Genomic DNA, 26245 nt, shown 5'->3' on the forward strand with positions numbered 1-26245 from the left:
GGGAATTGAACCTGGATCCTCTACAAGAGTAACAGTCACTCTTAGCCATCTCCCCAGCCCACCGTAGTGATTCCAGTGTGGACTTTACTCCTGAACTTTCAGTGCTTTACCTCTGAAGGACCCTTCGTAAACACACGGATTGTGGCTGCTACTGTCTCCCAGTTTGTGGCTCACCTTTCAGTTTAATTGTAAATTTTCACATTTATTTATTTATATGTGGGAAGGGGTTACATCCATGCATGGTGATTCTCTCCTGACGCCCACTGGGTCCCAGGGATGGAACCTGGGCTTAAGTTAACTTGTGTTAGCTGTAAGGAAGACAATGGGGGATTTTCCTGATGTTACAGCAGCATTTGTGGAGAAGTCTCTGTATTAGCTACCTCTATTGCTGTGATAAAACTCCATGACCAAGCAACTTCTAGAAGAAAGAATGTATTTGGGCCCAAGAGTCTCACGACAGAAATGTGACATCAAGTGGGAGGCACAGTGCCAGAATCAAGAGTGTGAGCTGGAAACTGGCACAAGGCTTTAAACTCTCAGCAGCACCCTCCCTCAGCAAGACTCCCTTCCTGAGCCTATCCAGAAAGGACCATCTGGGGACCAACTCACATGCCCAAGATCATGGGAGACGTTGGTCATTTAAACCATCTGACTTTCTTGTCTGAACCAGTTGACACCGTCATCAGGGCCTGTGTCTTTGGTTCACTTTGTCTTCCAGTTCCATGGTTCTGTTACTGTGGCTTCAGGAAGTTGTAACACTACACAGTATGACTCCTTTCCTTCTCCTTTGTGGGTCCTTTGTAATTCCCCACAGATGTTAGTAAGCAGCTGGGGCGATACTCAGTGTGTAAAGTACACCATGCAAGCATCCCCAATACCCTGGTCAAAAACCTGGCATGGCTGTAGGGTTGAGGTGTGTGCAGTGGAGACAGACAGGTCCCTGGGCTCACTAGACGGCCTTTGAGCTAATTTGGTGATCTCTAGGTTCAGTAAGAGACCCTTGTCCAAAGGTAAGGTGGGGGCTAGAGAGATGGTTCACTGCTTACTGACTTGTTAGGGTAGACCTGAGATTGACTCCCAGTTCCCAACTGTCAGATCTAATGCCATCTTCTGGCACCTGCATTCATATACACACACCCACACAGACTCAGAGACACACACAATTTAAAGACTGAAGTAGGCCTAGGCTGTGCAGTGGAAATTAAAAGAAAAATTGGTCACAGTTGTTGCCAGTAGAGATGATTATGGTTACCCAAAACACAGTGTCCTTGTGGAAGGGTCCTGGGAGAAGGGAGACACAAGCTGGGCGTTTGGGGACTGCAGCATGAGGCTGCTGAGCTGAGCAGAGACGTGTGTTTGGTTCTTCAGGCAAAGGCCAGGATGGAAGTGGCGGCAAGGCGGAGAAGACATTGGGTGACTTTTTAGCGGAGTACGCCAAGTCCAACAGGAGCATGTGCAAGGGCTGCCTGGAGAAGATAGAGAAGGTACAGCTTGTGCCGGTGCCTGCACTTCCCTGGTGCTTGTCTTGGGGGGAAGGAGTGCAACACAGAAATGCCTTGAAGGTGGGAGGTGACAGTTTCCTCTTCTGGGCAGGCCCAGGCCCTTGTTCTCCTTAGCGGCCCCTATGGACAGGGGCCCTTGAAGACTCAGCATAGTTCTACTCAAAGTCGACAGGCATGGGACAGGTATTGTTTGGTGGGTTATCCTGCTTCCAACTCTCCTGTCTAATCAGAGAAACGTCACAGACCAGCCTCCCTTGCCACCAGTTCTTGTCAGGTGGAGTGGATGACTGGCTGTGTTGCTGGGAACAGTAGGAGGAGGGATGCCTGTGCTTGCCAGCATTCCCTTCTCTGCTGCCATGATTCATTCAGCATTAATTGTATTATGAAGTGTGAGTCAGTTTTCTGTGTGGTAGATGATATGATGCCCGAGATGGTCCACCTGAGGAGGAGGAGGCTGATGTTGGCTCACGGTTCCAGGCATCTCAGTTCTGGTCCATCTCTTAGTCCTGTTACTTTGAACCTGTCATGGCATCCTATGTGGCAGGAGCACGTGGCAAGGGAGGCCTGTTTAGTTTGTGGGATATAAAAGAGGAAGACCAACGTCTTAATATCAAATAGGCCTGCTTCTACTACCTCCCAAGAAAGAGCGCCACAGTCTGGTACTAGAAGGACCTTTGAGAATGGTTCAAGATCTAAATGTAGCAGACATGAAATTAAGAAAAGTGTAGTTGCTAAATGTCCTCTCACCTTTCACCATTAGAAACTGGAGACAAAACTGTGGTCCTCTTGCCTCTGAGGGAGCAGCAGCTGCTCTGTGTTCTAGAGTTTAGTCAGCCTGAGGTATGCTTTTCTGAATTGTCAGGACCCCTGTTGGCCCAATTCTTTGCAGCTGCCTCACAGGTGAGAAACTTCAGGAATGTCAGTCATGCGAATTGTACACCTGGCAGATTGGCCAGAGCCAGCTCCTGTTTCTTGTTGCAACGTAATTGGACCTTAATTATAGCAACCAGAGAGTCCACAGGAGGGTGAGGATGGACAGAAAGTCCCTATTGGGATAAGTTGCCACACTAAAGCCATCACAGAGTGTGCAGTGCTACTGCTGTCCAGCATACTGTGTCAGCATCTTAACCCATCCCTGGGGAAGTGTTAGCACTCACTGTGTAGCACTCACCATTACTTGTCTAAGTATAGGTATGTAGGTAGTCATTTAAGATGTGTAAGCAAGGTCTTTATTAGCATAGCAGGTCATGTATCAGTCTCATGGAGTGTGAGTGCTGGGGCCTAAGGGTACCTCACAGTCTGTGATGGTGTAAAACTCAGAATGTTTTGAGAGCTTCAAGCTGGCTTCATGTGCCTTTGTTTGGACTCAAGGCCCTAGGTTAGCTGGTCCTTGTCCTGCCTTGTTATTCCCTAGATACCTCATGATTTTCCCTACAGGGCCAGATGCGCCTGTCCAAGAAGATGGTGGATCCAGAGAAGCCACAGCTGGGTATGATTGACCGCTGGTACCATCCAACTTGCTTTGTCAAGAAGCGGGACGAGCTGGGCTTCCGGCCTGAGTACAGTGCCAGTCAGCTCAAGGGCTTTAGCCTCCTCTCTGCAGAAGACAAAGAAGCTCTGAAGAAGCAGCTCCCGGCCATCAAGAATGAAGGGTAGGTGGGATGTGGTTAGAATGTACAGTTCTAGGGGAGCCTGTGGATTCCATTCCTCTGATAATGATGATCAGAAAGAGAGGAGCTCTGAGGCTATAGGAGCAGAGGGCATCTGCTGCTCCAGTACCCACCCACCAGCTCGCCGACCATGACATCTTCCCGGGCTTCTGAACCTCTCCCGACTCCTGCACCCAGGCGTTAGTACAGCAGACTGCCACTTTCTCATACAAGGCCACCCTTGTGGCCATCCAAGCTTCCTTGCTCTGGTGATGGCTGTGCTTCCAAGATCTGCATTTGTGTTCCTTTAACGTTGCCTTAGTCACGCAGCAGAGGTGTCTCTGTGTCTGCATCTCTGGGAGAATCATGACTGTTCACAAAAAGATGAACAGCGGGAAGGGCCTGGAATCAGAACAGATGGGCCCACATGTGGAATCGGCATCTAGGATGGGAAGGGTCTCAGTCTTATTAATGAGCATGCTGAGCCTTGTGGAACTGTACCATGCTCATCAGCGACACCCATGCCACTGTCACCAAGCAGCTTCTTGCACTGTTTGTGGTCCTAACACAGGTTCATAGAGCAGCACTGGTGGCTTTGGAATGTGAAGTGAGCAAGTCAGGCCAGTGGGTGAGGGTGCCCTCGAACTGTCACAGCACAGGGTGCTGGGATTCTCCGGCTGTCTTTATTTATGACGTGATGCTGGAGAGGTGGAACATGCCCAGCTCTGTGCCTGATCTCATTATCGCCATAGTCCCACAAGTTCTGCTGGTCCCTAGCAGGTGGCTTTAGAAAGTACCAGGGTGAACTCAGGCCTCGTGGAGATCTGGGGAGCAGCTCCCTGTCTCACTCCAGGCTCAGTTCTTACAGTTGTGTTTGGCTTTTCCACAATTCCCTGTCACTCTGCGCCAGAGATGTGGGGTTTAGCATGAAGTGTGACCTGAGCCCTTGGTCTGTCCTGGTCGTCCTGGACACTAGGGTGAACTCCAGGCCCCTCCTTATTGGCAGAAAAGGTCCTGAAGGGCGTGGCCTCTCCTGTCTGCCTGGCTGCAGGTAGCACTTGTACCTAAGAGGGCAGGTGGGCAGCTAAAATGGCTAAAGTGACATGTTACCTGGTTGCATTGAGCATCGGTCTTGTGGGTTCTTATAAAGTCCTGCATTTCTTTCAGAAAGAGAAAAGGTGACGAGGTGGATGGAACAGATGAAGTGGCCAAAAAGAAATCTAAGAAAGGGAAGGACAAGGATAGTAGTAAGCTGGAGAAGGCCCTCAAGGTGAGTCCTCGGCTCTGTGACAGACGCCCGCCCGCCGACCCTGCTCACCGAGACCAGTGCACACTCATCACTGAGAGAGAGAGAGGTCTGCTATTTCCATGAGCCCTGTGCTCACAGACCTTCTGGCCTCCCACTGTGTGCCCTACCATGGGGAGTAGTAATAAGGATGTTGGTATTGAGAGCCCAGCACTGGGAGTGGAAAGCAGGGAGTGAGCTTGTAGGTGCCTCAGTCAGTGGAGTTAAAGTCTTTCCTTGGTGTCGGTATGGCCAGCGCTCTCCTTTCCATCTTGGGAGGAGCAGCCTGCTGCTCAACCCTCCTGGCCTGCTGTCCCAAGGAGCGTGGAGGCTCACCCTGCCATACCTCCTGGCAGATAGTTGTGAGAATGAATGAGATGCTACATAACACCAGCAAAAAGTAGGCACTTTGTAGACATTGAAATCAAGATTTTAAAGTCCCAGTTCTAGAAGAGGTCGCATATATACCTGCTTGAGCTTAAGTGAGGGAAATCTACAAGTGGGTATTGGGAAAGATAATGGGGACCAGGCATTTCCAGTCACTTCTGTCTCTTGAAACAGGTTTCTGAGGGGGTGACACCAGGACCCATGCAATAAGGGATCCAGTCTTACTTACAAGTGGTCTCCTTCATACTTTGCAAATGTATTCTGAGAGGATTGCCTGGCTTTATTGTAATTGTAGGCTTTTCCATCCTCATCCAAATTCCCAAAATAACAATTCTGCGATTAGATTACTTATGAATAAATGCCTAGGCCAAAAGCTTCAGCTAGTTCCCCTACTTTGTATCTTATTACCCCATTTATTCTAAGTCCTGCCATATGGCTAGTTACCTCTTCTTAGGTTCATCAGACCATCTCCATCAGCTAATCCCCTTTCTGCACCTAACTATCCCAGCATCCTCTCCTCCCACTGAAACTCCCACCTTCTATTCCTGCCTGAGCTAATAGGCCAACAGCTTTTTCTATTGACAGGTGATGCCATACAGTGCACAAGAGATTCTCTGTGCTTTGTTTTGATTGTACAGGGGTTTGCCTGAGTGTGGGGGGTGTAAACCTGAGGGTGGAATTGGTCATACTAGCCTTGGAGAAACAGCCAGCCCAGCCCCATCAAGGGTATGCAGAAGAAGGAAGGCTCACTGATGGGCCTGGCACTGGCGGTAGAGCCTGGCCAGGAAGAACACTGTCTACCTAGTCTAGTAACCTGAGTTGAGGTTTCAAAGTAAGTCAATCATATATACAAATTTTATGTGAATGAGTGTTTTATTTACCTCTGTATATGTTTATGTACCACATGCTTGCCTGATGCTGGAAGAGGTCAGAAAAGGGCATCCAGGTACCTGGGCCAAGTTAGGGATGGTGCTGTAAGCCTCCATGTGGATGATGGAGTCAAACTCAGGTCATCAGGCCAGTAGCAAGTGGCTTTACCCATTGAGCCATTTTGCTAGCCCTGATTAACTCGTTTACAGTCCAGTAAAGACTGAGTGAGGCAAGAGAATTTCTATGAATTTGAGGGTAGCCTGGGCTACATAGTGAACGTCAGGCCAGCCAGGGTTCCTGAGTGAGATTCTGTCTTACTCCAGTCTCCCCCTAAAAGTTACCTCTTGGACTTCCTAAAGTGTATAACCCAGACCTTTTATTATCCCAAAAGGAGGAGGCCCACACTCCCTGCCTCAATGGCAATGAAGTCGCTCCTCTTTGTGTAATGTCGCAGTGCCCAGGGATGGCCCCAAGATCAAGGCAGCCCCTCACTGACCCCTAGTGACCTGATCTACAAGGCCTACACTAGGGGCTGGGTATCATAATACACATCTTTAATCCCAACATTTGGGAGGCAGAGTTAGAGGCCAGTCAGCCTGATGTACATAGTGAGTTACATAATAAAGGACCCTCCTCCCAAAGAAAACCCAGAACACCAGCAACAATAAAATCAAGCCCTTGCATTGTGGAAGGAGACAATCAACTCCCACGTTCTTGGATCTCTAAACATGCCCTATGGAACATAGTAGTGTACACGCGTTAATAAGTGAATGTAACTTTTTAAATGTAAGCTAAGAAAGCTGTTAAGATTTTGACAAGAACTGATCTCAGTTGGGGGTCTCATCCTTAGGCTCAGAATGAGCTGATCTGGAATATCAAAGACGAGCTGAAGAAAGCGTGTTCCACCAACGACCTGAAGGAGCTGCTCATCTTCAACCAGCAGCAGGTGCCGTCAGGAGAGTCAGCGGTGAGTGCCCCTGCTGTGGGGACACACAGGAGGGAAACCCAGGCTCCATGACGGTGGAGCTTATCCTGAGCTGCAGGATATTTGATCACCTCCAAGATTATGTCATTTGCTTGGAAAAACCTGTTTCTAGTTGTGGTGTGGCTCATCCCTAACACCTTTAATCCAGGAGCTTTCTGTATACTGTAAGTAGGATTAAGTAAAGTCAGCCTTAGGTCAGAGGTAGGCAAGCAGCCAGATGACAGGAAGTGAACATAGGAAAACAACAGTAAGAGGGAGTCGAGAGGACAGATAGAAGGCTGTACGGAAGTAGAGGGCAGGACACTGAGTGTGAGGGGTTTTTGAGATGGCGAGGTGTCCTCAGCTGAGGAGGGTGGTCTCCTAGGTGCTTTCTCCGCCTCTCTGAGCAGCAGAGAAAATCCAATGTTTAATGAGATTTTGTTCAAAACAATCATGGTCACCATCTCCTTCAGCCAGTAGGCCACCCCAGCCATACCATACATTGCCATGTTTGTCCTGGTTTAGAACCCGGTGAAGTACCAAGGTAGGCAGGTGCCCTTGCCGTGGATTTAGTTCATACTCTTCTGAGAGCTGCTCTCTGCTGCTACATGTCCAGGCCTGCTAAACCCACCGTGCCTACTTGGGCCACTTGTGTGGTGCAGTGCTTGCGGTAGGACCCTTCACTTGGAGATAAGGATTCAAAACATACAAAACCCAGGCTGTGTTGTCACCTGGCACCTGGGCTAAGGTAGCGCCCAGAGACAGCCTCTTTGCAGGGATAGAGCCTGTGTGAGAGTTTCTCCATCTGCATTGGTAACTGTCCTTTCCTGAGCCCTGGTCTCTGGCATGTTTCTTCAGATCTTGGACAGAGTTGCTGACGGCATGGCGTTTGGGGCCCTTCTGCCCTGCAAGGAGTGTTCAGGCCAGCTGGTCTTTAAGAGCGACGCTTATTACTGTACTGGGGATGTCACTGCCTGGACCAAGTGCATGGTCAAGACACAGAATCCTAGCCGAAAGGAATGGGTAACTCCAAAGGTAAGGTGGGGAGCTTCCTGGACTCTGTCAGCAGGAAACCATGGCTCCCTCCACCTTCTGGACATGGCCATGCTGCATGTCACACAAGGTGACAGTCCGCGCGTTTCTCACCCTTTCTCATATCAGTACTGAGGAGAGAGTTCTCTGTTCACTGCTGTAATTCCACCCTCCCTTCCAGTCTTTCTCCGCCTATAGCCATTCTGTAGCCTGCCTGTTGTTCTCTCACCTTTAGAATCTCAGCCTGTCTGCTTTCCTCCCTCACATAGCATTGTGTGCCTGTTACTGCCTTTGGTGAGGACAGTTGTAAGATGACACTGAGCAGAATTAGCCATCGATGCAGCCTGCCTGCTTATGTCTTTTGGGGTGGTGCTGCAAGATCCATTACAGCCTGGTGATGCTTGCTGTCCCCTCCTGGCTCTTAGCTGTACTCAGTTCAGACAGGACTGCTTTCTTGAGGGCAGAAATCCTCTATCTAACCTGCTTATGCCACCTGGCATTGGTGAGGGTAAGTCTGAGGTGTCTGGCACCTTGCTTACCATTCACTGAGTGTGGGCACAGCTGGGAAAGTTACCCTTCTGTGTAGAGACTCGAGCACAGGGGTTGCTCTTCACCAGACGTCATCAAGTGGCCAACCTCCGTAGGGCAAGGCCTACTGTAAGTCTCAGAATAATTATGATAATAATTAATGATTATGATAATAATGACTAATTCCCAGTGAATGCAAGAGGGCTCACAGCAGGCTCTTCCCTAACGAGTGAGTGACTTATTAGCCTTGTCTCCTTTGGGAAACGTGAAGATCTGTCACTGGGTGTGTTTTGTTGCTTGGTTTTGGATCCTGCATACCCTCCGCAGCATAAATTCCCTGCATCAGAGTGGTGCACCCTGGGAGTTGATGAGCCTGCACTGACACAACATCACCCAAAGCCCATAAGTTACATTAAGGCTCGCTCTTGGCGTTGTGCAGTCTGTAGGGTCTGATAAACATAGAATGGAACGTACCCATCAGGAAAGCATCATTTACAACATCTGTTCCCTAAGACTTCCCATGTTCTCTTTGTCTTTCCACTTCCAGCCTCTGGAAACCACTGATCTTTTTTCATCAGCTCCATGTTTTCCTATTTCTAGCACTTCTATAATGTCCTGTGCAGCCTGTTGGGCTGGCTTCCTTTACTTGGGGGAACGTGTAGTAAGGGTCCCCTGTACCTGGGTAGTTCCTTGGATTTTGATGTTTAATAATAGTTCATTCTATCTCTTTGTAGTCCTAGCTGTCTTAGAGTTCACTATGTAGACCAAGCTGGCCTCAAACCTATAAAAATCTGCCTACCTCTTCCTCCTAGGTGGTAAGATTAAAGGTGTGCACTTGTCTGTCACCTACCCTAACCCTGGCCTAAGTGTGCTACTCTTGGGGGCTTTTTAAACCATGTGGTAGCCCCTGATAGCACATGATAGACACTTGAGAGAAGTGACTTGGGGACAGGATGGTCCCAGTATGCCTCCTAGGTCTAGTGATGCTTCCCCCACTAAGTTGTCAGCTAAGGTTTTTATTTTGTTTTAAAATATTACCCTTAGTTGAGGAGGGGCACATGTAGAGGCTGAGGACAGCTTGTGGGAGATTCTTCCACCATGTGGGCTCTGGGCCAAACTCCATCCCTTGGTTGGCAGCACAAACTGATCACCTCGCTGGCATTTTATTCCTAAAGGGTGAGGTTTCTCACCTAGGTCACCCGTAGCACCTGGATTATGTAAATGTAGGGATGAGCCCTGTGAAAACAACAGTATATACGCTTTCTTCCTGGGAACTTTAAGCCTTTCCTATTTAATTATAGGGATTTTTAAAAGATTATTTAATTTCACAGGACAAATCCCACTTAATCTATTGTAAGTTTATTTTAAGAGACCTCTAATGTCTTTAAAACTAAAACTTAACATTGTTTAGGAATTCCGAGAAATATCCTACCTCAAGAAGTTAAAGGTCAAAAAACAGGACCGAATATTCCCTCCAGAAAGCAGCGCCCCAGCACCACTGGCACTGCCCCTCTCTGTCACCTCAGCACCCACAGCTGTGAACTCCTCTGCTCCAGCAGGTATGGCTCCGGGAGGGATTATGGGTGGGGTGCCATGCAAGGACATAGCAGAATGAGGAGGATGTCCTGTGATCCATGTACTGTGGGGCTAACATTCCTTGGGACAAGTTCAGGTTATATACCAGTGTAACATGGAACAGGTCCCCAGTCTCCAGGCCCATTGTCCTCCCTGTACTGCCAACCATCGAGAGCCAGGGAGACCCTGGTCATGGGTAGGCATGACCTAGGCCGCAGAAGCAGTGAGGTCAATGCCTCGTTGGAAAGGAGAGTGCCGCTTGCTCCTTCAGGCCCGTGGAGACTCCTCCGCTGTAAAGGTGGAGGCTGTGCTGGAGTGGGCAGAGGACAAGGTTCTGCTTCTGAGCACTAGGCCAGCTGCACCTAGTCTGCCCATAATGGTGAACTCATTACCCCAAGTCCTCTCTGCTGCTTAAAGCCTGGGGGTTGCTGCACACGTGGTGGTCTGTAGGATCTGCTTTCTGGTCTCCTTGTTTGCACTTCATACCCAAATCAGTGATTTTGTTCTCTACAGAGCCTTAAGAGAAATACAGGTAATGTCCTCAATATCCACCCCCTAGAAAGAACAGACAAGATCTCCCAGTTGGGAGATCCGAAGCAATGGCCTGTGGCCTAGCTATAACCAGTGCTGTGTTTCTACCTTCAACTCATCCTTACCAACATCCTTACCCCATCCTTACCAACCTGACAGTTAGTGCTGTCACCAGCCTGACATTAAGGCTGGCCACCCTTTGCCTAGAACAACTTAGCTCAGTGTGGCCATGCTAACCAAACCTTTTAGCTTTGTCAGCAACAAGTCTGATTTGCAAATAAGAACTGTGCTTTCTTACTCAGGAGTTAGGAGAGGAGAGTGTGAAGCACTCAGAGCTCTCCACCCACCTTCTTCTAGCCTTCTGGTCTCTCATCTCTCTAGATGCAGCCTTTCTAGTCTGCCCCCCCCCCCCCCAAGCAGTCCCCGGGTAGCCAGCCTGGGTCACCTGTTCTGTGTGTGGCCTATGCCCTACCCAGTTTTCTCAGTTGCAGAACTCATGGGTTGGGTCCTTGATTTGCTGTTCTGCCCTCTGTTTCCCCGCTGCCTGTTGGCGCCTGTCTTCATAAAGTTTTCCCAAAGAAAAGAGTGAAGACCAAGGCTGGCCAGGCTCTGTGGCTTCTATGGTTTCTCCTAAAGCCAGCTGTTTTGTCTTGCCTCCATTCATCCTTTCCTGGGGTTAGAGTTGAGTGGTCGTAGCCTGTTGCTTCTGATCTCTTACCCCAGACAAGCCCCTGTCTAACATGAAGATCCTGACTCTTGGGAAGCTCTCCCAGAACAAGGACGAAGCAAAAGCTGTGATTGAGAAACTCGGAGGCAAGTTGACAGGATCTGCCAACAAGGCCTCCTTGTGTATCAGCACTAAAAGTAAGTTCAGTGGTTCAAATGTGGTGAAGGTTGGTGTGGCACAGCTAGGGGTCAGACTCACCACTGTAGCCTGATGTAAAGCTAGGATCTGTACTGTAGTATATGTGTTCACAGTGGCTCAGTCCCGTAAGCTTACACTGCTCCCCAGTGCTCCATGGGGTATCCTGGGTCCTCTGTAGGTAGGTGGAGGTTATTAATTACTTTGTAGTCTGGTGATGGAGCCCAGGCCCGCATTTATGTTATAGACTTTCCTGCTGAGTGTTAGGGGTCTGGGCCTAAGAGTCCATTTCAGTTGTGTGCCTCCTGATACCACACTCAAGGTTTAGAGAAGGTAGCCTCCCTTGGCTTTGCATACCCAAGGGGCAGCCAGGCGCTGGAGCGTGACTGCTGGGATGAGATTCAGCTATAGCTTGGGAGAGAAGTTGGTGGTGATGGGGTCATTGGCGTTGTCGGGCTGTAGTGAGGATGCGTTCAGTCTATCGTTGGGGTTTTCCTTTCTCCCTGTCTGGTTGTAAACAGAGGAGGTGGAGAAGATGAGTAAGAAGATGGAGGAAGTGAAAGCGGCCAACGTTCGAGTTGTGTGTGAGGACTTCCTCCAGGACGTGTCTGCCTCCACTAAAAGCCTCCAAGAGCTGCTCTCGGCCCACAGCTTGTCCTCGTGGGGGGCTGAGGTGAAGGCAGAGCCTGGTGAAGTGGTGGCCCCCAAGGGGAAGTCAGCTGCACCCTCCAAGAAGAGCAAGGGTGCTGTCAAGGAGGAAGGTGAGGCCCAACTGACCTGCCTGTGACTTTTGTTCTGTCCCTAAGTGCTGCAGCGAGCAGTGTCCTTCAGTGTTAGCGGACACAAAGCAGCAGGCCCTCGGCAGCAGGTGGTGTGCGGCGCCATGACACGTGGCTCTGGAAACTCTCCTGCCTTTGTCTTGGTTGAGTCTTTAAGTTCCTCTGTCCTTTCCTTCCAAGGTGTCAACAAATCTGAAAAGAGGATGAAATTAACTCTGAAGGGAGGAGCAGCCGTTGATCCTGACTCTGGTGAGTGGTCAGAGCCTCCCCGTGCACCCCAAGAGATTAGGAGATATCTCCAGTCAGTGTAGCCAGAAGGGAGCAGGCCAGTCCTGGAAGCATGTGGGTCAGTGGGGACCTCTAAAGGTGGTGTGACATGAAACTTACTGGGGACACGTAGGCCCACAGAACCCTCTATTGCACCCTAGCCCTTCAAGGGAGAAAACTATAGGAGCTTTGCCTCTGGGGCAGGTCTGGAACACTCTGCACACGTCCTGGAGAAAGGTGGGAAGGTGTTCAGCGCCACACTTGGCCTGGTGGACATTGTGAAAGGGACGAACTCCTATTACAAACTGCAGCTTCTGGAGGACGACAAGGAGAGCAGGTGAGCCCAGGCCTCCAGACCGAGTGTGTGCTGCCTGCCTTGGGAAGGCAGGCCACTGCAGGGCCTGAAGCAAGAGGAACCTTCACAAAAACCCAGTATTTGAAGTCTCCCCATAAGGAATAGCCACTATGGCTGTTGGTTATGTTGCTGTGCTCAGCCATCACAGTGTATCTTCACCACTCCTACTAGGCTATTCTCTTAGCCATTCAAAAGACAAAACAAACCCATGGTTTATTATGGAACACGTTAAGATTACATTTTATTCTTTTTGTTTGTAACCCTGGCTCTCCTGGAACCTTTGTGGGCCAAACTGGCCTGGAGATCCACTTATTATTGCTTCCCAAGTGTTTCGATTAAAGGTGTGCACTACCACACCTGGCTTCACATTTATTGTTCTATGCTATTCACTGCTTTTTGGGATGATAGCGATAGTTTCAGTGTGTTTAGCCATCCTCTCAGAGTTGTAGAACGCTTGCCTAGTGTGCTCAAGGCCCTAGGTTCTACCTGCAGCACCTCTCAACCAACTCATGAGGGAGAGAGTGCGCTTTTAAAGCTGCCCTTACGGAGGAAGGCCTAACAGAGCAGAAGCTCACCCTGGTCTCTGTCCCTTTACAGGTACTGGATCTTCCGGTCCTGGGGCCGGGTGGGCACAGTTATCGGCAGTAACAAACTTGAGCAGATGCCCTCCAAAGAGGACGCTGTTGAGCACTTCATGAAGCTGTATGAAGAGAAGACTGGGAATGCCTGGCACTCGAAAAACTTCACAAAGTATCCCAAGAAGTTCTACCCTCTGGAGATTGACTATGGCCAGGTAATCATAGCAAGATCTGTCCCTTTAACTCCACGGGGTGACTCAGGTGGTGACACTGAACAGTGACACATGTTTAGAGAAGAATTAACAGTACCAGGGCGACGCCGGGCAGAAGTGGCACACGCCTTTAATCCCAGCACTCGGGAGGCAGAGGCAGGCGGATTTCTGAGTTTGAGGCCAGCCAGGGCTACACAGAGAAACCAAAAAAAGAATACTAGGGCAACAAATTCTTCCCCCCAACTTGGAAGAAAACATAACTCATGCCGTGAGGCCAGTTTCACCCAAGATCGTGAGAAGAGTACGTTGAACACCATCTCTAACATAAAAATCGTAACTAGTCAGTCAAGCAGGGTACAAGTACCCCAAGCTCAGGGTAATACAAACAGAACTTGAGGTAGTTGGCGTTTCAATATGCCCCGAGAACAAAGGGTAGAAGTCACGTGAACATCTCAGTAGCTACAGAAAACATTTTGTAAAATGTATACTATACCATAAGACTTTGAATGAAACTTGGATAAGTTAAGAACAGAGTGGAGAGAGCTCAAGCTGGGTTTGGACTCTCAGCCTCCTGAGCGCTGGGCTTGCAGGTGTGCAGTTACAAGCTTTGTCACGCCCACTGGCAGTAGAGATTCTGAGATACCAAGGAAAGGTGGTTTCTGAAGCTGCTCTGGGGCTTCACTGTAATGCTTAACTTGTAGAAGATTCCAGTGGAATCCACGTCAGCACTGAGGGAAATGATGGCGGGTTGGGAGAGCTGATGTGCTCTGCCCTGGTATAGATCACCTGTCTATCCTAAAGTCTCCCTGTGGGCCCTGAGGCAGCATTGAGTTACCTCTTAGGTGACATTTTATGCCTAGATGTTTGTTTTGGTGGACCCGGAGGGTTGCTGTTTAGCAAGTCAAACTAACAGTCAGTCATCTGGCTTCAGCCTCCAAACCTGGACTTGCAGGCGTGTGTGTGTGCGCCATACTTGGTAAAACATCATTGCTTAAGGCCACAGAGATCTTAAGAAGATCTATGTAGGGTTAGTAATCGTAGCCAGGGGCGTGTACATGTTAGTTTTGTAAAAATAGACTTATGAATGGGTACAGATTTTAACTCCACGCCTTTGGGGTCTGGCATCCCTTAGAGAGGATTTTTTTCTGTTGTAGAGTGTTATGAGCTCTGCATTAAGAATTAGACTTTAGAGGTCAGGTCAGTTTGATGGCACACGATTAGTCCTGGTGCACAGGGAGCAGAGGCAGCAGATCTCACTCTGGTCTTCATAGTATATTTCAGGGTCACCTGAGTTACGGAGTGACACCCTGTTTCAAAAAAATAAACAAGTTTATAATAATAAACAATGGCGACTGAGCCCTTGGACTTAGAGGTGGACAGGGTAGTACCCTCCTAAGCACTTGTTTCAGAATTTTTTTGAGAAAGGTATAGAAAATAAAACTGCCCAAGATTAACTGTAACACGTGGTACTCACCCATTTCTGCCTTCATGGCCAGGATTATGCCACACACACTCTCTCCAAAGACCACACTCCCCATAGGGGGCACAACGTGAGACATTTTAAAAGCAGAACCCATGAAGCTAATCTTGGACACAATCCTTGTCCTCTTTCCCCCCTTCCCTGAAGGACGAAGAGGCAGTAAAGAAGCTGACGGTGAAGCCTGGCACCAAGTCGAAGCTGCCGAAGCCAGTGCAGGAGCTCGTGGGGATGATCTTCGACGTGGAGAGCATGAAAAAGGCCTTGGTGGAGTACGAGGTGGGTGTTGAGTGAGGCAGCTCTCGCTGCTCATTGGCTGAGCGTCATGAGCGTGGTTGGTACACACTGAGCTTTTGAGCTCATGTGTTACCTTTCCTTTCTAAGACCATGCAGCTGCAAACCTCCATCCCACCCAGCTCCTGCTTGCCCAGTCACTGTCGTGGGACATGCAGTGTACTGTGGAGGACTGGCCCTGGGCCCTGGCCCCCATTGCTTTTTCCCACTTTGATTTCTGTGTTAGGGTGGGTAGGTCTGGTTCTTTGGGGCTCAGACTTACCAGCTGGCTGATGCCGATGGAAGTCCAAGCCTTCGATCACTCGCAGAAAGAGAAAACTGGGTGGAAGAGAGTGCTTAGTAGATAAGAGCACTAGCTGCTCTTCCAGAGGCCCTGGTTTAATTTCCAGCACCCACTTGGTGGCTTCCAACCATCTGTATTTTTAGTTCCAAGAGAACCAGAGCCCTCTTTTGGCTTCCACAGGTACTAGGTACCCAAGTGGTACACAGGCATGCAGGTAGGCAAAGCAGTCATAGACATAAAATAATAATAACAATAAAAATTAAACAATAAAACTCCTGTGACCACTGCTGTCTTGATCCATGCTCCAGTCAATTAGCCAAACTCAAGTCAGCTCTCTTTCTTAAAGCTTGAGGCTGGATGTAGCTGTGTTAGAGGGCTCGCTCATCTCGTACACGAGGTGAGATGATGCTGATTGGAATGGTGCTGCTCCTGAGTGGGCCTGCATGGTGTGGACAACAGGCTAAGCAAGACATAGGCTCTTATCCCCTCACCTGAGTCTTCCCAGCAATTGATGGGGGGGAGGGGAGGGGTCCTCTATACCTGGCCAGCCACAGCCTCTTACTCCCCGTCCAGGAATCCAGAAACTACAGGCTGCTCTACAAATCCAGCAGCTCTGGTGGCTGTGCCCAGTGCCATAGTCTTAGAGCAGTGAGGTACTTGCACGCATGTGTGTCACCTCAAGCACTCAGTGACAGCACGGGCCGGTTCACTCACAGGAGGGAGTAGATGTCATTCAAGAACAGTCGATCCAGTTTACAAGTGTGGATCTGTCAGCTCTTCATCACTGTTAACAAAAAGTGATCATGCCTCTGCCTTCTTCAAAGCTCAAGACCCGGATTAGCAGTAGATCCTGAAGTAGTGTGCTTATTCGCAGTGCTGTTAAACAAATGTACAGCCTTTTGGGGTGGCTGGTTTGAAAGGCCAGTGTGGAGTCAGGTGTGTGTTCTTGGAAAATAACATTCAGCACTTGGAAATTTGAGGTCTTGTTTCTGAACTGGATGGCAGCAAAGGTACCCTCCCCCGTCCTTGCCCTAGAGTACAGCGGGAGACTTAGTCCATCGCCTTGTCCTAGGGGAGTTACATTGAGTCTTCCTTCAGGAGTGCTAAGCTGAATGCACTGGGCCGGTGTTACACAGCATACAGGGTAGGGTACGAGGGAAGAGTGCTGTGTCGCCACAGTGCAGAATGCCCCTGTCTCTGCAGATTGACCTCCAGAAGATGCCCTTGGGGAAGCTGAGCAGAAGGCAGATCCAGGCCGCCTACTCTATCCTCAGCGAGGTCCAGCAGGTAAGCAAGCGTCTCCAGCCAGGCCGGCCTCTCCTCTACCAAGAGGCAGTAGCAGTGTCTACTTGGAACAATGACAATACTGAACTGTAGTTTGTGAGGAGTTGGATTTTTTCTCAGTTCAGTAAATATCGTGGTCCAGTTCATTGCTCAAAGAATGTTATCAAAATACACATGGTAATGATTTTAGGTGTCAGATACGGAATAAACTCCTTAGAAATTTAAGTTTGGGGCTGGAGAGATGGCTCAGCGGTTAAGAACACTGACTGCTCTTCTGAAGGTCATGAGTTCAATTCCCAGCAACCATATGGTGGCTCACAACCATCCGTAACAAGATCTGGCGCCTTCTTCTGGAGTGTCTGAGGACAGCTACAGTGTACTTACATATAATAAATAAATAAATCTTTAAAAAAAAAAAAAAAAAAGAAATTTAAGTTTGGTGGAGAATTTTCTCTAGTATCTCTCCAGCCCTAGGGTGGGGTGCAGCCTCTTTGAGAAGAGAGAAGCACCCAGGAAAGTAGGCTTCCTGGGTGGTGCTGGAGAACCCTGTGCCTCTGAGCAGGGAACTAGGTCCCTGCTTCCACGACATGGTTCGCTTCCTGACTCAAGCTCTCTCAGGCTCCTGGCCCTTGGTAGCAGGCGTGGACTGTCTTTGCCACTGCAACAGGGCGATGCTCCCCAGCATGGTGGACAGTTTTCGTTGGTTGTCTGTCTGTTTGAGATGGGGGCTCTCTGTGTAGCCCACACTGGCCTAGAACTATGGAGACCTGGCTGGCCTCCATCTCACAGATCCGCCTGCCTCAGGGTGCTGGGATTAAAGGTGTGTGCCACCAAGCCCAGGTGAACAATTTTCAAACAAAAAAAATCAGGACTTCTACAGCAGTAGCCATGAGTGCGCCCCCCCCCCCCCATTGATTCTGCAGTAGCTCTTTGTATGAAGTGTATGATAGCATCGTTCTTAGTGTAAATAAATAAATAATAAGCAGTTACATGGCCATGATCCTGCGTGCCTCAGTGCCACGACTCTTGGTGAGAAGGTACTCTAATGACCCTGCTTGTATAGACAGCAGCTGCTTTAGGCCTGTGTCCTTCTGTCTGTCCCCTTCCCTTCCAGGCAGTGTCTCAAGGCAGCAGTGAATCCCAGATCCTAGATCTCTCCAATCGCTTCTACACTCTGATCCCCCATGACTTTGGAATGAAGAAGCCCCCACTCCTGAACAACGCAGACAGCGTGCAGGTAATAGGCAGTGGAGTGGGGCCAGCACTGGGTCTTACTGAGACTAACTGCCCTCCTTACTATGTTTGTTAAGAGTAGGATCTTTCCTACTCTTCCTTTCTTTCCTTTGCTTTACCAAGTCAGTCTAGGAAATTGTCATTAGCCAAGAAGACCATTTCTCTGTCTCACATAAAGGTCCCCATGAATCCCTGGCGTAGGTCACTTTGTGGCATCCTTAGTGGCATCTATGTTCCTGCCTATCATTCATGTTTAAGAGTTCTGACATCTTCTCTTCACTTCCCCAGGCATCAGAGCCCCATTAGCATTCTGGAAAATGCCTGTGAGTGCCCAGCATTGAGTGAGGGGTGATGGCAGGGTCTGGCCAGCACAGGCTCTTCCCCCACCTAAGGGAAGATGTCGGGTGTCATCTACTTTCTGCATGTACTCCTGTCAGGGCTTGATGTCTCCTTCCCTATGGACTTAGCTCCCAGGTCTGTGTTCTGTCCCCAGGCCAAGGTGGAGATGCTAGACAACCTCCTGGACATCGAGGTGGCCTATAGTCTTCTCAGGGGTGGCTCTGACGACAGCAGCAAGGATCCCATCGACGTCAACTACGAGAAACTCAAAACTGACATTAAGGTGAGAGCTTGCCCTTCCCGGGTAGCATTCAGTAGCTCACCTTAGAGCAGCGTCCCCAACCTATACGTGCAGGTAGGCCATCTTCACAGCTTAAGTGTGTACTAGGCCTTGAGTCTGTGTTCTCACATATCCAGGTGATTCTGGTGGCCTTTGAGACCCACTGGAAAGTCTGAGCTAGCGAGTGCCTCAGGTCGGTGTGGAGACTTGAGTTTTGAAAAGTTCCTTTTATTTTGAGCACAAGCAGACAATTGAACTGGGCTGTGCTGAAGGCTCAGGGGGGTGGAAATTGCCCTGCCTGAAGTGTGTGCCTCTGTCCCAGCCTGAGCTTGAGTCTGGCGTGCCCATTGTCTTGGGTCTCTTGCTGCAACAAAACACCAAGACCAAAAGGCAAATTGGAGAGGAAAGGGTTTATTTGGCTTAGACTTCCAGATTATAGTCCATCACTGGGGGAGGTCAGGATAGGAACTCAAACAGGGCAGGATCCTAGAGGCAGGAGCTGATGCAGAGGCCATGGAGGGGTGCTGCTTACCTGCTTACTTCTCATGGCTTGCTCAGCTGCTTTCTTAGAACCTAGGACCACCAGCCCAGGGATAGCACCCACAATGGGCTGGGCCCTCCCCCTGAGTCACTAGTTGAGAAAACGCCTTACAGTTGGATCTCAGAGGCATTTCCTCAAGGGAGGCTCCCTTCTCTGTTGTAATGACTCTAGCTTATGTCAAGTTGACACACAAGATCAGCCCATACCCCCATCTTCTGCCTCTGTTTTCTGCCAGGCAGTCCAGGTTTTACTGGTGGTTGAAGTCTGGGCCAGGTGTTTCCAGATTCTTGGCCTCTTAGTCAAAGGATTGAAATAAAGGTTTGCAAAAGTAGTGTAGGTTGGGTGATTCTCTGTTTTAATTGGCAGTCTTGTGCATTTCTTCTCCCTGTGCATGTGATTTCAGTCATTCGAGGCGCCTCATTTCCCATAGGCATAAAATAGTGAAGAGAGGATTTATCCTAATTTAGAGTACTTACCATTGAAACACCATGACCAAAGGAACTTGGGAAAGAAAAGATGCATCCACATCACAGTTGATCGTGGAAGGAGGTCAGAGTCGGAGCCTAGAAACAAGAGCCGATGCAGAGGCCGTGGAGGCAGGCTGCCTACTGCTTGCTCCCAACGGGTTGCTCAGCCTGTTTTATAGAACCCAGGACCACTAACATCTCAGGGGTAGCCCTACCCAAAATGGACTGTGCCCTCCCATATAAATCAGTAATGAAGAAAATGCCCTACAAGCTTGCCTACAGCCCAGTCTTATCAAGGCCCCCTCCAGTGACTCTAGCTTATGTCAAGTTGGCATAAAACCAGACAGCACAGGAGTCTCTACAGAAGTCTGCTTAAAGGACAGTTTACTTTATTTTATTACCCAAGACCAACTGAGGCTTGATCAGCCTTCCTACTCATACCCAGACATAACTAGAATATTATCTATCTAAATTTTATGTTGTTTTTTTTTTTTAAGATTTACTTATTTTATATAAGTACACTGTAGCTGTCTTCAGACACACACCAGAAGAGGGCATCAGATCCCATTGCAGATGGTTGTGAGCCACCATGTGGTTGCTGGGAATTGAACTCAGGACCTCTGGAAGAGCAGCCAGTGTTCTTAACCGCTGAGCCATCTCTCCAGCCCCTATGGTTCTTAACTTACTGCCTTGTTTGGAGGTCGGTGTGCCCACGGCAGACAGAGGCTTTAGGTGCATTGGATGGAGGAGAATGTGTGCAGAATGAACAAGTGAGGCTCCCAGTGTTAGAACAGGGTGCCTACATGGGCCAAGCAAGTGGAGTCCCAGGTAGCTAAGCTGTTCCTAAGTGTGCCTGCCTCACAAGTAGGATATGATGCCAAATGTACCTTTTTAGCAGGAAAGCTAAGGTTCTTGTTGAGGAGGCTCCTGTTTTTAACTACGAGAGACAGCACAGATAATCAGAATTCTTCGGTTTTTCCAAACTTGCAATAAGACAGTGTAAAGGCCACCCTCAGCCTCCTGCACGTGCTCAGCTTATTCTGTGTGGGTTACATTGACGTCACATGGTTGGGCACGCACTGAGCCAGCCGCGGCACACATGGACGGGGGACTGGCCTCAGATAGCTGGTGGTAGAGCAGTACTTGCTGGGCATGTGAAAGGGCCTTTGGCCCATCCCTAGGACTGCGTAGGGAGAGGGAAGTTGTATCATGTCACCTTGTGTTCCGTCGGTGAGCTGGACTCCTGGTCAGAATAGTTTCACCTCAGTAATGGTGAACCTGGTGTTTGTAGCTTGACTCATAGTCTAGCGTATAGGCAAGAGCTCTGAGCTTCTTCTCGAGCAGTGCAAACGGATAAAGAAGTGACAGTCAGGCTCTGGCCTCGGCCTTCAAGTGTCAGTCCCTGGCAGTGTGAGCTGCTCCTGGTGTCCCTTAGGTCAGTCCATCGGTATCCTTCCTCTCTGGGTGTCCCCCGCCCTGACTCCGCATGCCTGTTTTCCAGGTGGTTGACAGAGATTCTGAAGAGGCCGAGGTCATCAGGAAGTACGTGAAGAACACTCATGCTACCACGCACAACGCCTATGACCTGGAAGTGATCGATGTAAGAATCCTCTTCCCTTTTCCGTGCTGCCGGGTCTCCCTGCCCTGCCTGTCCCGCCGGGCTCAGGGAGGATGAGCCGTTTGCCCTGCCTGTCCCGCCGGGCTCAGGGAGGATGAGCCGTTTGCTCTTCTTTCTGTTTTCTTTTGCTTTTTTCTTTGTATTCCTGTATATCTGTATTCCTGGCTGTTTTGAGACAGGATCTGTATTCCTGGCTGTTTTGAGACAGGATCTGTATTCCTGGCTGTTTCGAAGCTCTCTCTGTGCAGCAGGCTGGCCTTCCTCTGCCTGAATGCCGGGGACTAAAGGCTTGTGCCACCACTGCCTGGCTCTACTTTTAGTAAACAGAAGTGACGTGAGCAGGAGAGTGAGCGCTGCTGTACAGTTGGCTGTGTGGCTTTTTCTGTGTACTTAGAGTGCCCCAGATTTGTCAGAAAACATGATTACCGGGAGTTTATGATTCCTCAGGCCAGATGAGGTACACGTCTGTTATCCCAGCACTCAGGAGGCTTAACAGACCAAGGCTAGCCTGGGCTGCGTACTTAGTTCCAAGTTAGCCTGGTCTACATAGTGAGAACAACCTACAAAAGAGGTTCCTTAGGTGTGTACCTGCTGCACGTCAGCCCCGGTGTCTGTAATGGCTCGTCTCTATAAGTGGAGCCTTGGGACACGTGCATTGTCATCCCATCCCAGCCCGTGGATGGTGTGGCAAAGCTAAAGTGTTCCTGTGGCAGGTGGTCAGCATCGGAAGCTCCCGAGTCTGTTCATCTCTTGGGTGAACCTGAGTAACTGTATCTGTCTCTCTCTTGCCAACCGTCTGCCCAGATCTTCAAGATAGAGCGCGAGGGGGAGAGCCAGCGCTACAAGCCCTTCAGGCAGCTTCACAACCGGAGGCTGCTGTGGCACGGCTCCAGGACCACCAACTTTGCTGGCATCCTGTCGCAGGGTCTGCGGATAGCCCCACCTGAAGCGCCTGTGGTAGGTGGCTGTCCTCTCTGGGGCGGTGTGGAAGGATTTGTCCCTGCAGTGGTCTCCCGGTGCTTTGAGAGTCCAGCCTACAGCAGGCCCTCTCAGGAGGGAACAGGCTTTGGAGCCCAGGCATGCCTCTTCCTTTCCTCAGCTGGCAGCAACCGTGAGCTCCCAAATTTCCACCATTAAAAAATAGGACAAGGGCTAGAGGATGTTGCCTGCTGGGTCACAGAACGGACCAAGTAAACGGGCCCTCTAAGGTGGAGAAGAAAGAAAAGGGCTTGGTGACTATAGCTCTCATTCACGCTAGGTACTGGTGTGTGGCTGAGTGGTGACATCAGTGCCTGCTGGATGTGTATGTGTGCCTGGCTTGGTCTAAGTAGTGATCATTAACTCGCTCACATTAGCCTTATGAAACTTCCTGGTAAAGAGAAAGAGTCCGCTCTCACGTGACTTCCCCAGCCCACCTGTAAGCACTGGCCTTCCATAGAGGGAGCCGTCCCTCTCCGAGGTGATGGCTGTGGGCCTTGGCTGGGCAAAGTGCTTGTGGGAATTCACTGCTGGAAGGTTTTCAGCTGTCCTTCTTCCAACTCTCCAGACAGGCTACATGTTTGGGAAAGGGATCTACTTTGCCGACATGGTGTCCAAAAGTGCAAACTACTGCCACACATCTCAGGGAGACCCGATTGGCTTAATACTGCTGGGAGAGGTTGCCCTTGGAAACATGTGAGTACCTGGACTCTGAGGCCAGGGTGGGCAGAGTGGACTAGAAGAAGTCTTCTTGGCTTTTAAGTGCAGTAGTAGATGGCAGCTCGAGGGAGGAGTCAGGGGAGAGTTAGAGAAGCTATGAAAACCAAACAGGAGCCAGGACGAAGGAAGGTCATTCAAAGAGAAGACCCTATTCCTTCATCCTCTGGCAACCTCTATCCTTTGAGCTGTGACCAGAACTAGATGAAGTAGGCCATAGGGTAGACTAGACAGGAACTGTCAGGCAGCTGGCCACAGCTCCAGACAGGCCTTTCTTTGAAAATAACCCCACAGGAATGGTACTGTTGTAGGCTTTGTACTTGAGAAGAATGCTCTGGGCTCTGAAGTGTCCAGGAGCTGGGGAGGGAGGTGCCAGGGTGAACAGGGCTCTGTGGGCACTTAGTTTATGTACCAGTAAAGATGCTGAGGAAGGTGTTGGTTTAGGAGCCCTGTGACCAGAGGCTCTTCTGAGACTGTCCTCTTTTGAATAGGTATGAACTCAAGCATGCTTCACATATCAGCAAGTTACCCAAGGGCAAGCACAGTGTCAAAGGTACTGTCCCTCCAGCCTGACACGGCAGATTCGGGTGGAGGTTCATTTAAAAACAAAACTGTTTGATTCCCGTGTCATAATACCATGGGAGTTCTGTGGAATACCAGGAACCAAGTCAGGGCACTGGGAGCCTCAGCTTTTAAGCCGTGGTATCAGGGCCAAGAGCGACCTCTGGTGCCCCTGGACTTATTGAATGGGTAGCATATGATGATCAAGGCCTCCTTGGGGTGTTCGCCACAGTATAACGTCATCTGGGCCACGGTGACTTCACTGGGTTAGAGCATTGCCTCAAAACCTTCTTTACAGTAGCTGTGCTTGCATCTGAAGATTGTTTAAAGTGAACACAAACCCTGTATAAAATGGATGTATGCCCAGGACATTTTCACAGCCCTTGTTACACATCCCCTGTTAAACCTAGAACTTGACTCTTCCATCTTACAGGTTTGGGAAAAACCACCCCTGACCCTTCGGCCAGCATCACCCTGGAGGGTGTAGAGGTTCCACTGGGAACAGGGATCCCATCTGGTGTCAACGACACCTGCCTGCTGTATAATGAGTATCCTTTCTTGGCTATGCTGTGTGCTCTGGAGCTGTACCAGCAGGTATGCATGCTCTTAGATCCCAGGACAACTTGCCTCTTGGGTGGTCTCCTGTGTCAACTTGAGGTCTGACTCCCTGCTGTATGGATAAACCTGTCTCTCTGGGCACTAGCCTTCCCTACTTTCAGGAGATTGCATGTTGGGTAAGAGATCTTGGGGACTCAACTGTTGGCTCCTTGACAACTGCCCTCCCCAGGTACATTGTCTACGACATTGCTCAGGTGAATCTCAAATACCTGCTGAAACTCAAGTTCAATTTTAAGACATCCCTGTGGTAAAGTGCGAGGGGTGGGCTGTGCCCAGCACCCAGGGCCTAGGGGGCAATTCTCCCTAGTGCCTCTGCACCAGACACCACAAAACCTCAGCCATGCTGCCGCCGAAGGGTGGCCCCCTCACCGAATCTCCTTAGGAAGGGTTTTATACAGACAGGTTAAAGGGCTCTGGTTTCAAGTCCCTTGTCCATGCTGCACTGGGGCAGGCCGGTTGTTTGTGGTTTGTCCTACCAGCCACAGCTCCATAGACAGCAGCTGGCAGTAGAGCAAAAGTTGGGGAGAGGATTTTGTTGTTTGCCTAGACTAGTCCTGAGGGAAGAAACACCACGTCACAGTCACGATGTCTGCCTTACTGGCTTCCCCAGGGAAGGAAAAATGTGCTTCCTCCCTTTTTTCAAGGGTTCATCTTTGCTTTAATTTTGGCAAAATGTTAAGCATTTATTTTGAGCTAAAAATAAAAGTTAATTTCATACTATATAGATTTTCTTTTTTATCTTGTATGTCCCCCTCTTAGTCTGCTGAGCTTTTGTTTTGCTTGGTTTTCAGTGATAGACATGGGATAGCCAAAAGAAGGGACTACCTGAAACCCCTAACTGGGGCGACTGAGCCTGTAGTGTGGTCAGTTCAAAGTTGCATTTGGGATTCTATGTCTTCCAAATTGAACCGTCTGTAATCAGTACAGCCACCCAAAGGGCTATAGTTCTCAATTAAAATGCAAATGGATATCTACTCTCGTGTTGTGTGCCTCATCTCCTCTGACAGGGCTATGGTTATCTTCACAGTGAGGAGTCTCCATAGGCCCTGTAGGTATGAGCTTCTATAGCATTGAGTCCCAAAAGTGTATCTCCAGATTCCCAGTGCTTGGCAAGGCAGGAGGACTCAGCTATATGAGTGCTTCTCAGCCTTCCTAAGGCTGCACCCCTTTTAATGCAGTTCCTCATGTTGCGGTGACCCTAAGCATAAAACTGTTTTTGTTGCTTCTGATCAGAAGTGTAGTTTATCTGCTGTTATGAAATCATAATGTAATTCTCTATAGTTTTTCCATGGTCTCCTATAAAAGAGCTGTTCAATCCCCAAAGGGTTGCAACCCCAGGTTGGGAATCTCTGCACTGTACTGTCCTAAAACCACGGGCCATCTAGAGCTAGCTGGAATTCGAAAATCAGGCTTGACTGTTACGTTCAGCTCTGAAAGTCAGGGCCCCTCCTGACCTTCCACAGACGAGTGCAGGACTGACAGGCGCAGGATCGACTCCCACCATCCCTAACTCAAGGACTCACAAGTTTGGGGTTGTTTTGGTGGTAGTTTGATTTCTGGTGGGAGGAACAAAAAGCAGAACTCACTCAAGACAGGAAAGAAGAAAAATGAAGTGTTCTATTTCATTTGTGGTCTAGGGCTCTGTCCTGTAGAATCCGGTGTGTGGCCGCAGTCAGACTGGGGGACATGAGGAAGTGAGACTTCTGATGAGGGGTGTGACTGCCTGGGCACGTGGTCAAGCTCTTCTTAAGTGTTGAACGTCTCCAGCCCCTTGTAGATGAAAACTGTCAGTAGGGCTCGTCAACTACCATCGCCTTTGTACCAGCAGAGAAGAGCAAGTACCTCACAGGGCTTACTGAACAAGGTGACTCCTAAAGTCCATATTCCCACTTCTGACTACTTTATTCTAAGCAGTGGCTTCTTGCAATGTTCACTTGGTACTGTTCTCCATGTTTAAGAAATCTAAGTCTTAGCCGAGTGGTTGTGACACATTGTTTTAATCCCAGCAGCACTCAGGAGGCAAATGGATCTCTTGCGTTCAAAGATAGCCAGGGCTACACAAAGAGACCTTGGGCTGGGGGAGGATCTCAGGCCTTGCCCCGAGAATGACAGCTGTCTTTGTTAGGGCTTCTACTGTAGTGAAGAAACGCCTGGCCATGGCCACTCTTACAAAGGGAAG

The 26245-nt window shown here is 49.5% G+C and overlaps 1 protein-coding gene and 1 non-coding gene across 2 annotated transcripts in view; both read left to right on the plus strand.

Annotated features, from left to right (window-relative positions):
* Parp1 (poly (ADP-ribose) polymerase family, member 1) overlaps positions 1-24785 on the plus strand; it is a 32109-nt gene extending 7324 nt beyond the window's left edge. The window contains exons 3-23 of the mRNA NM_007415.3: positions 1369-1484; positions 2940-3154; positions 4319-4421; positions 6544-6660; positions 7516-7692; positions 9629-9776; positions 11047-11187; positions 11707-11946; positions 12145-12213; positions 12436-12568; positions 13184-13379; positions 15004-15132; positions 16634-16717; positions 17829-17951; positions 18441-18569; positions 21076-21174; positions 21997-22149; positions 22739-22866; positions 23379-23440; positions 23882-23996; positions 24236-24785. Coding sequence (NP_031441.2) covers positions 1369-1484; positions 2940-3154; positions 4319-4421; positions 6544-6660; positions 7516-7692; positions 9629-9776; positions 11047-11187; positions 11707-11946; positions 12145-12213; positions 12436-12568; positions 13184-13379; positions 15004-15132; positions 16634-16717; positions 17829-17951; positions 18441-18569; positions 21076-21174; positions 21997-22149; positions 22739-22866; positions 23379-23440; positions 23882-23996; positions 24236-24317 — 2759 coding nt within the window. The 3' untranslated portion in view covers positions 24318-24785. The remainder of the gene's footprint in view (positions 1-1368; positions 1485-2939; positions 3155-4318; positions 4422-6543; positions 6661-7515; positions 7693-9628; positions 9777-11046; positions 11188-11706; positions 11947-12144; positions 12214-12435; positions 12569-13183; positions 13380-15003; positions 15133-16633; positions 16718-17828; positions 17952-18440; positions 18570-21075; positions 21175-21996; positions 22150-22738; positions 22867-23378; positions 23441-23881; positions 23997-24235) is intronic.
* Mir6904 (microRNA 6904) lies at positions 10987-11053 on the plus strand. The gene has a single exon (NR_105869.1). It is a non-coding gene; the product is annotated as a microRNA 6904 (primary transcript).
* Positions 24786-26245: the final 1460 nt, after the last annotated feature.

The sequence above is a fragment of the Mus musculus genome, chromosome 1 (assembly GCF_000001635.26).
Source record: "Mus musculus strain C57BL/6J chromosome 1, GRCm38.p6 C57BL/6J".
Classification (NCBI taxonomy): Eukaryota; Metazoa; Chordata; class Mammalia; order Rodentia; family Muridae; genus Mus; species Mus musculus.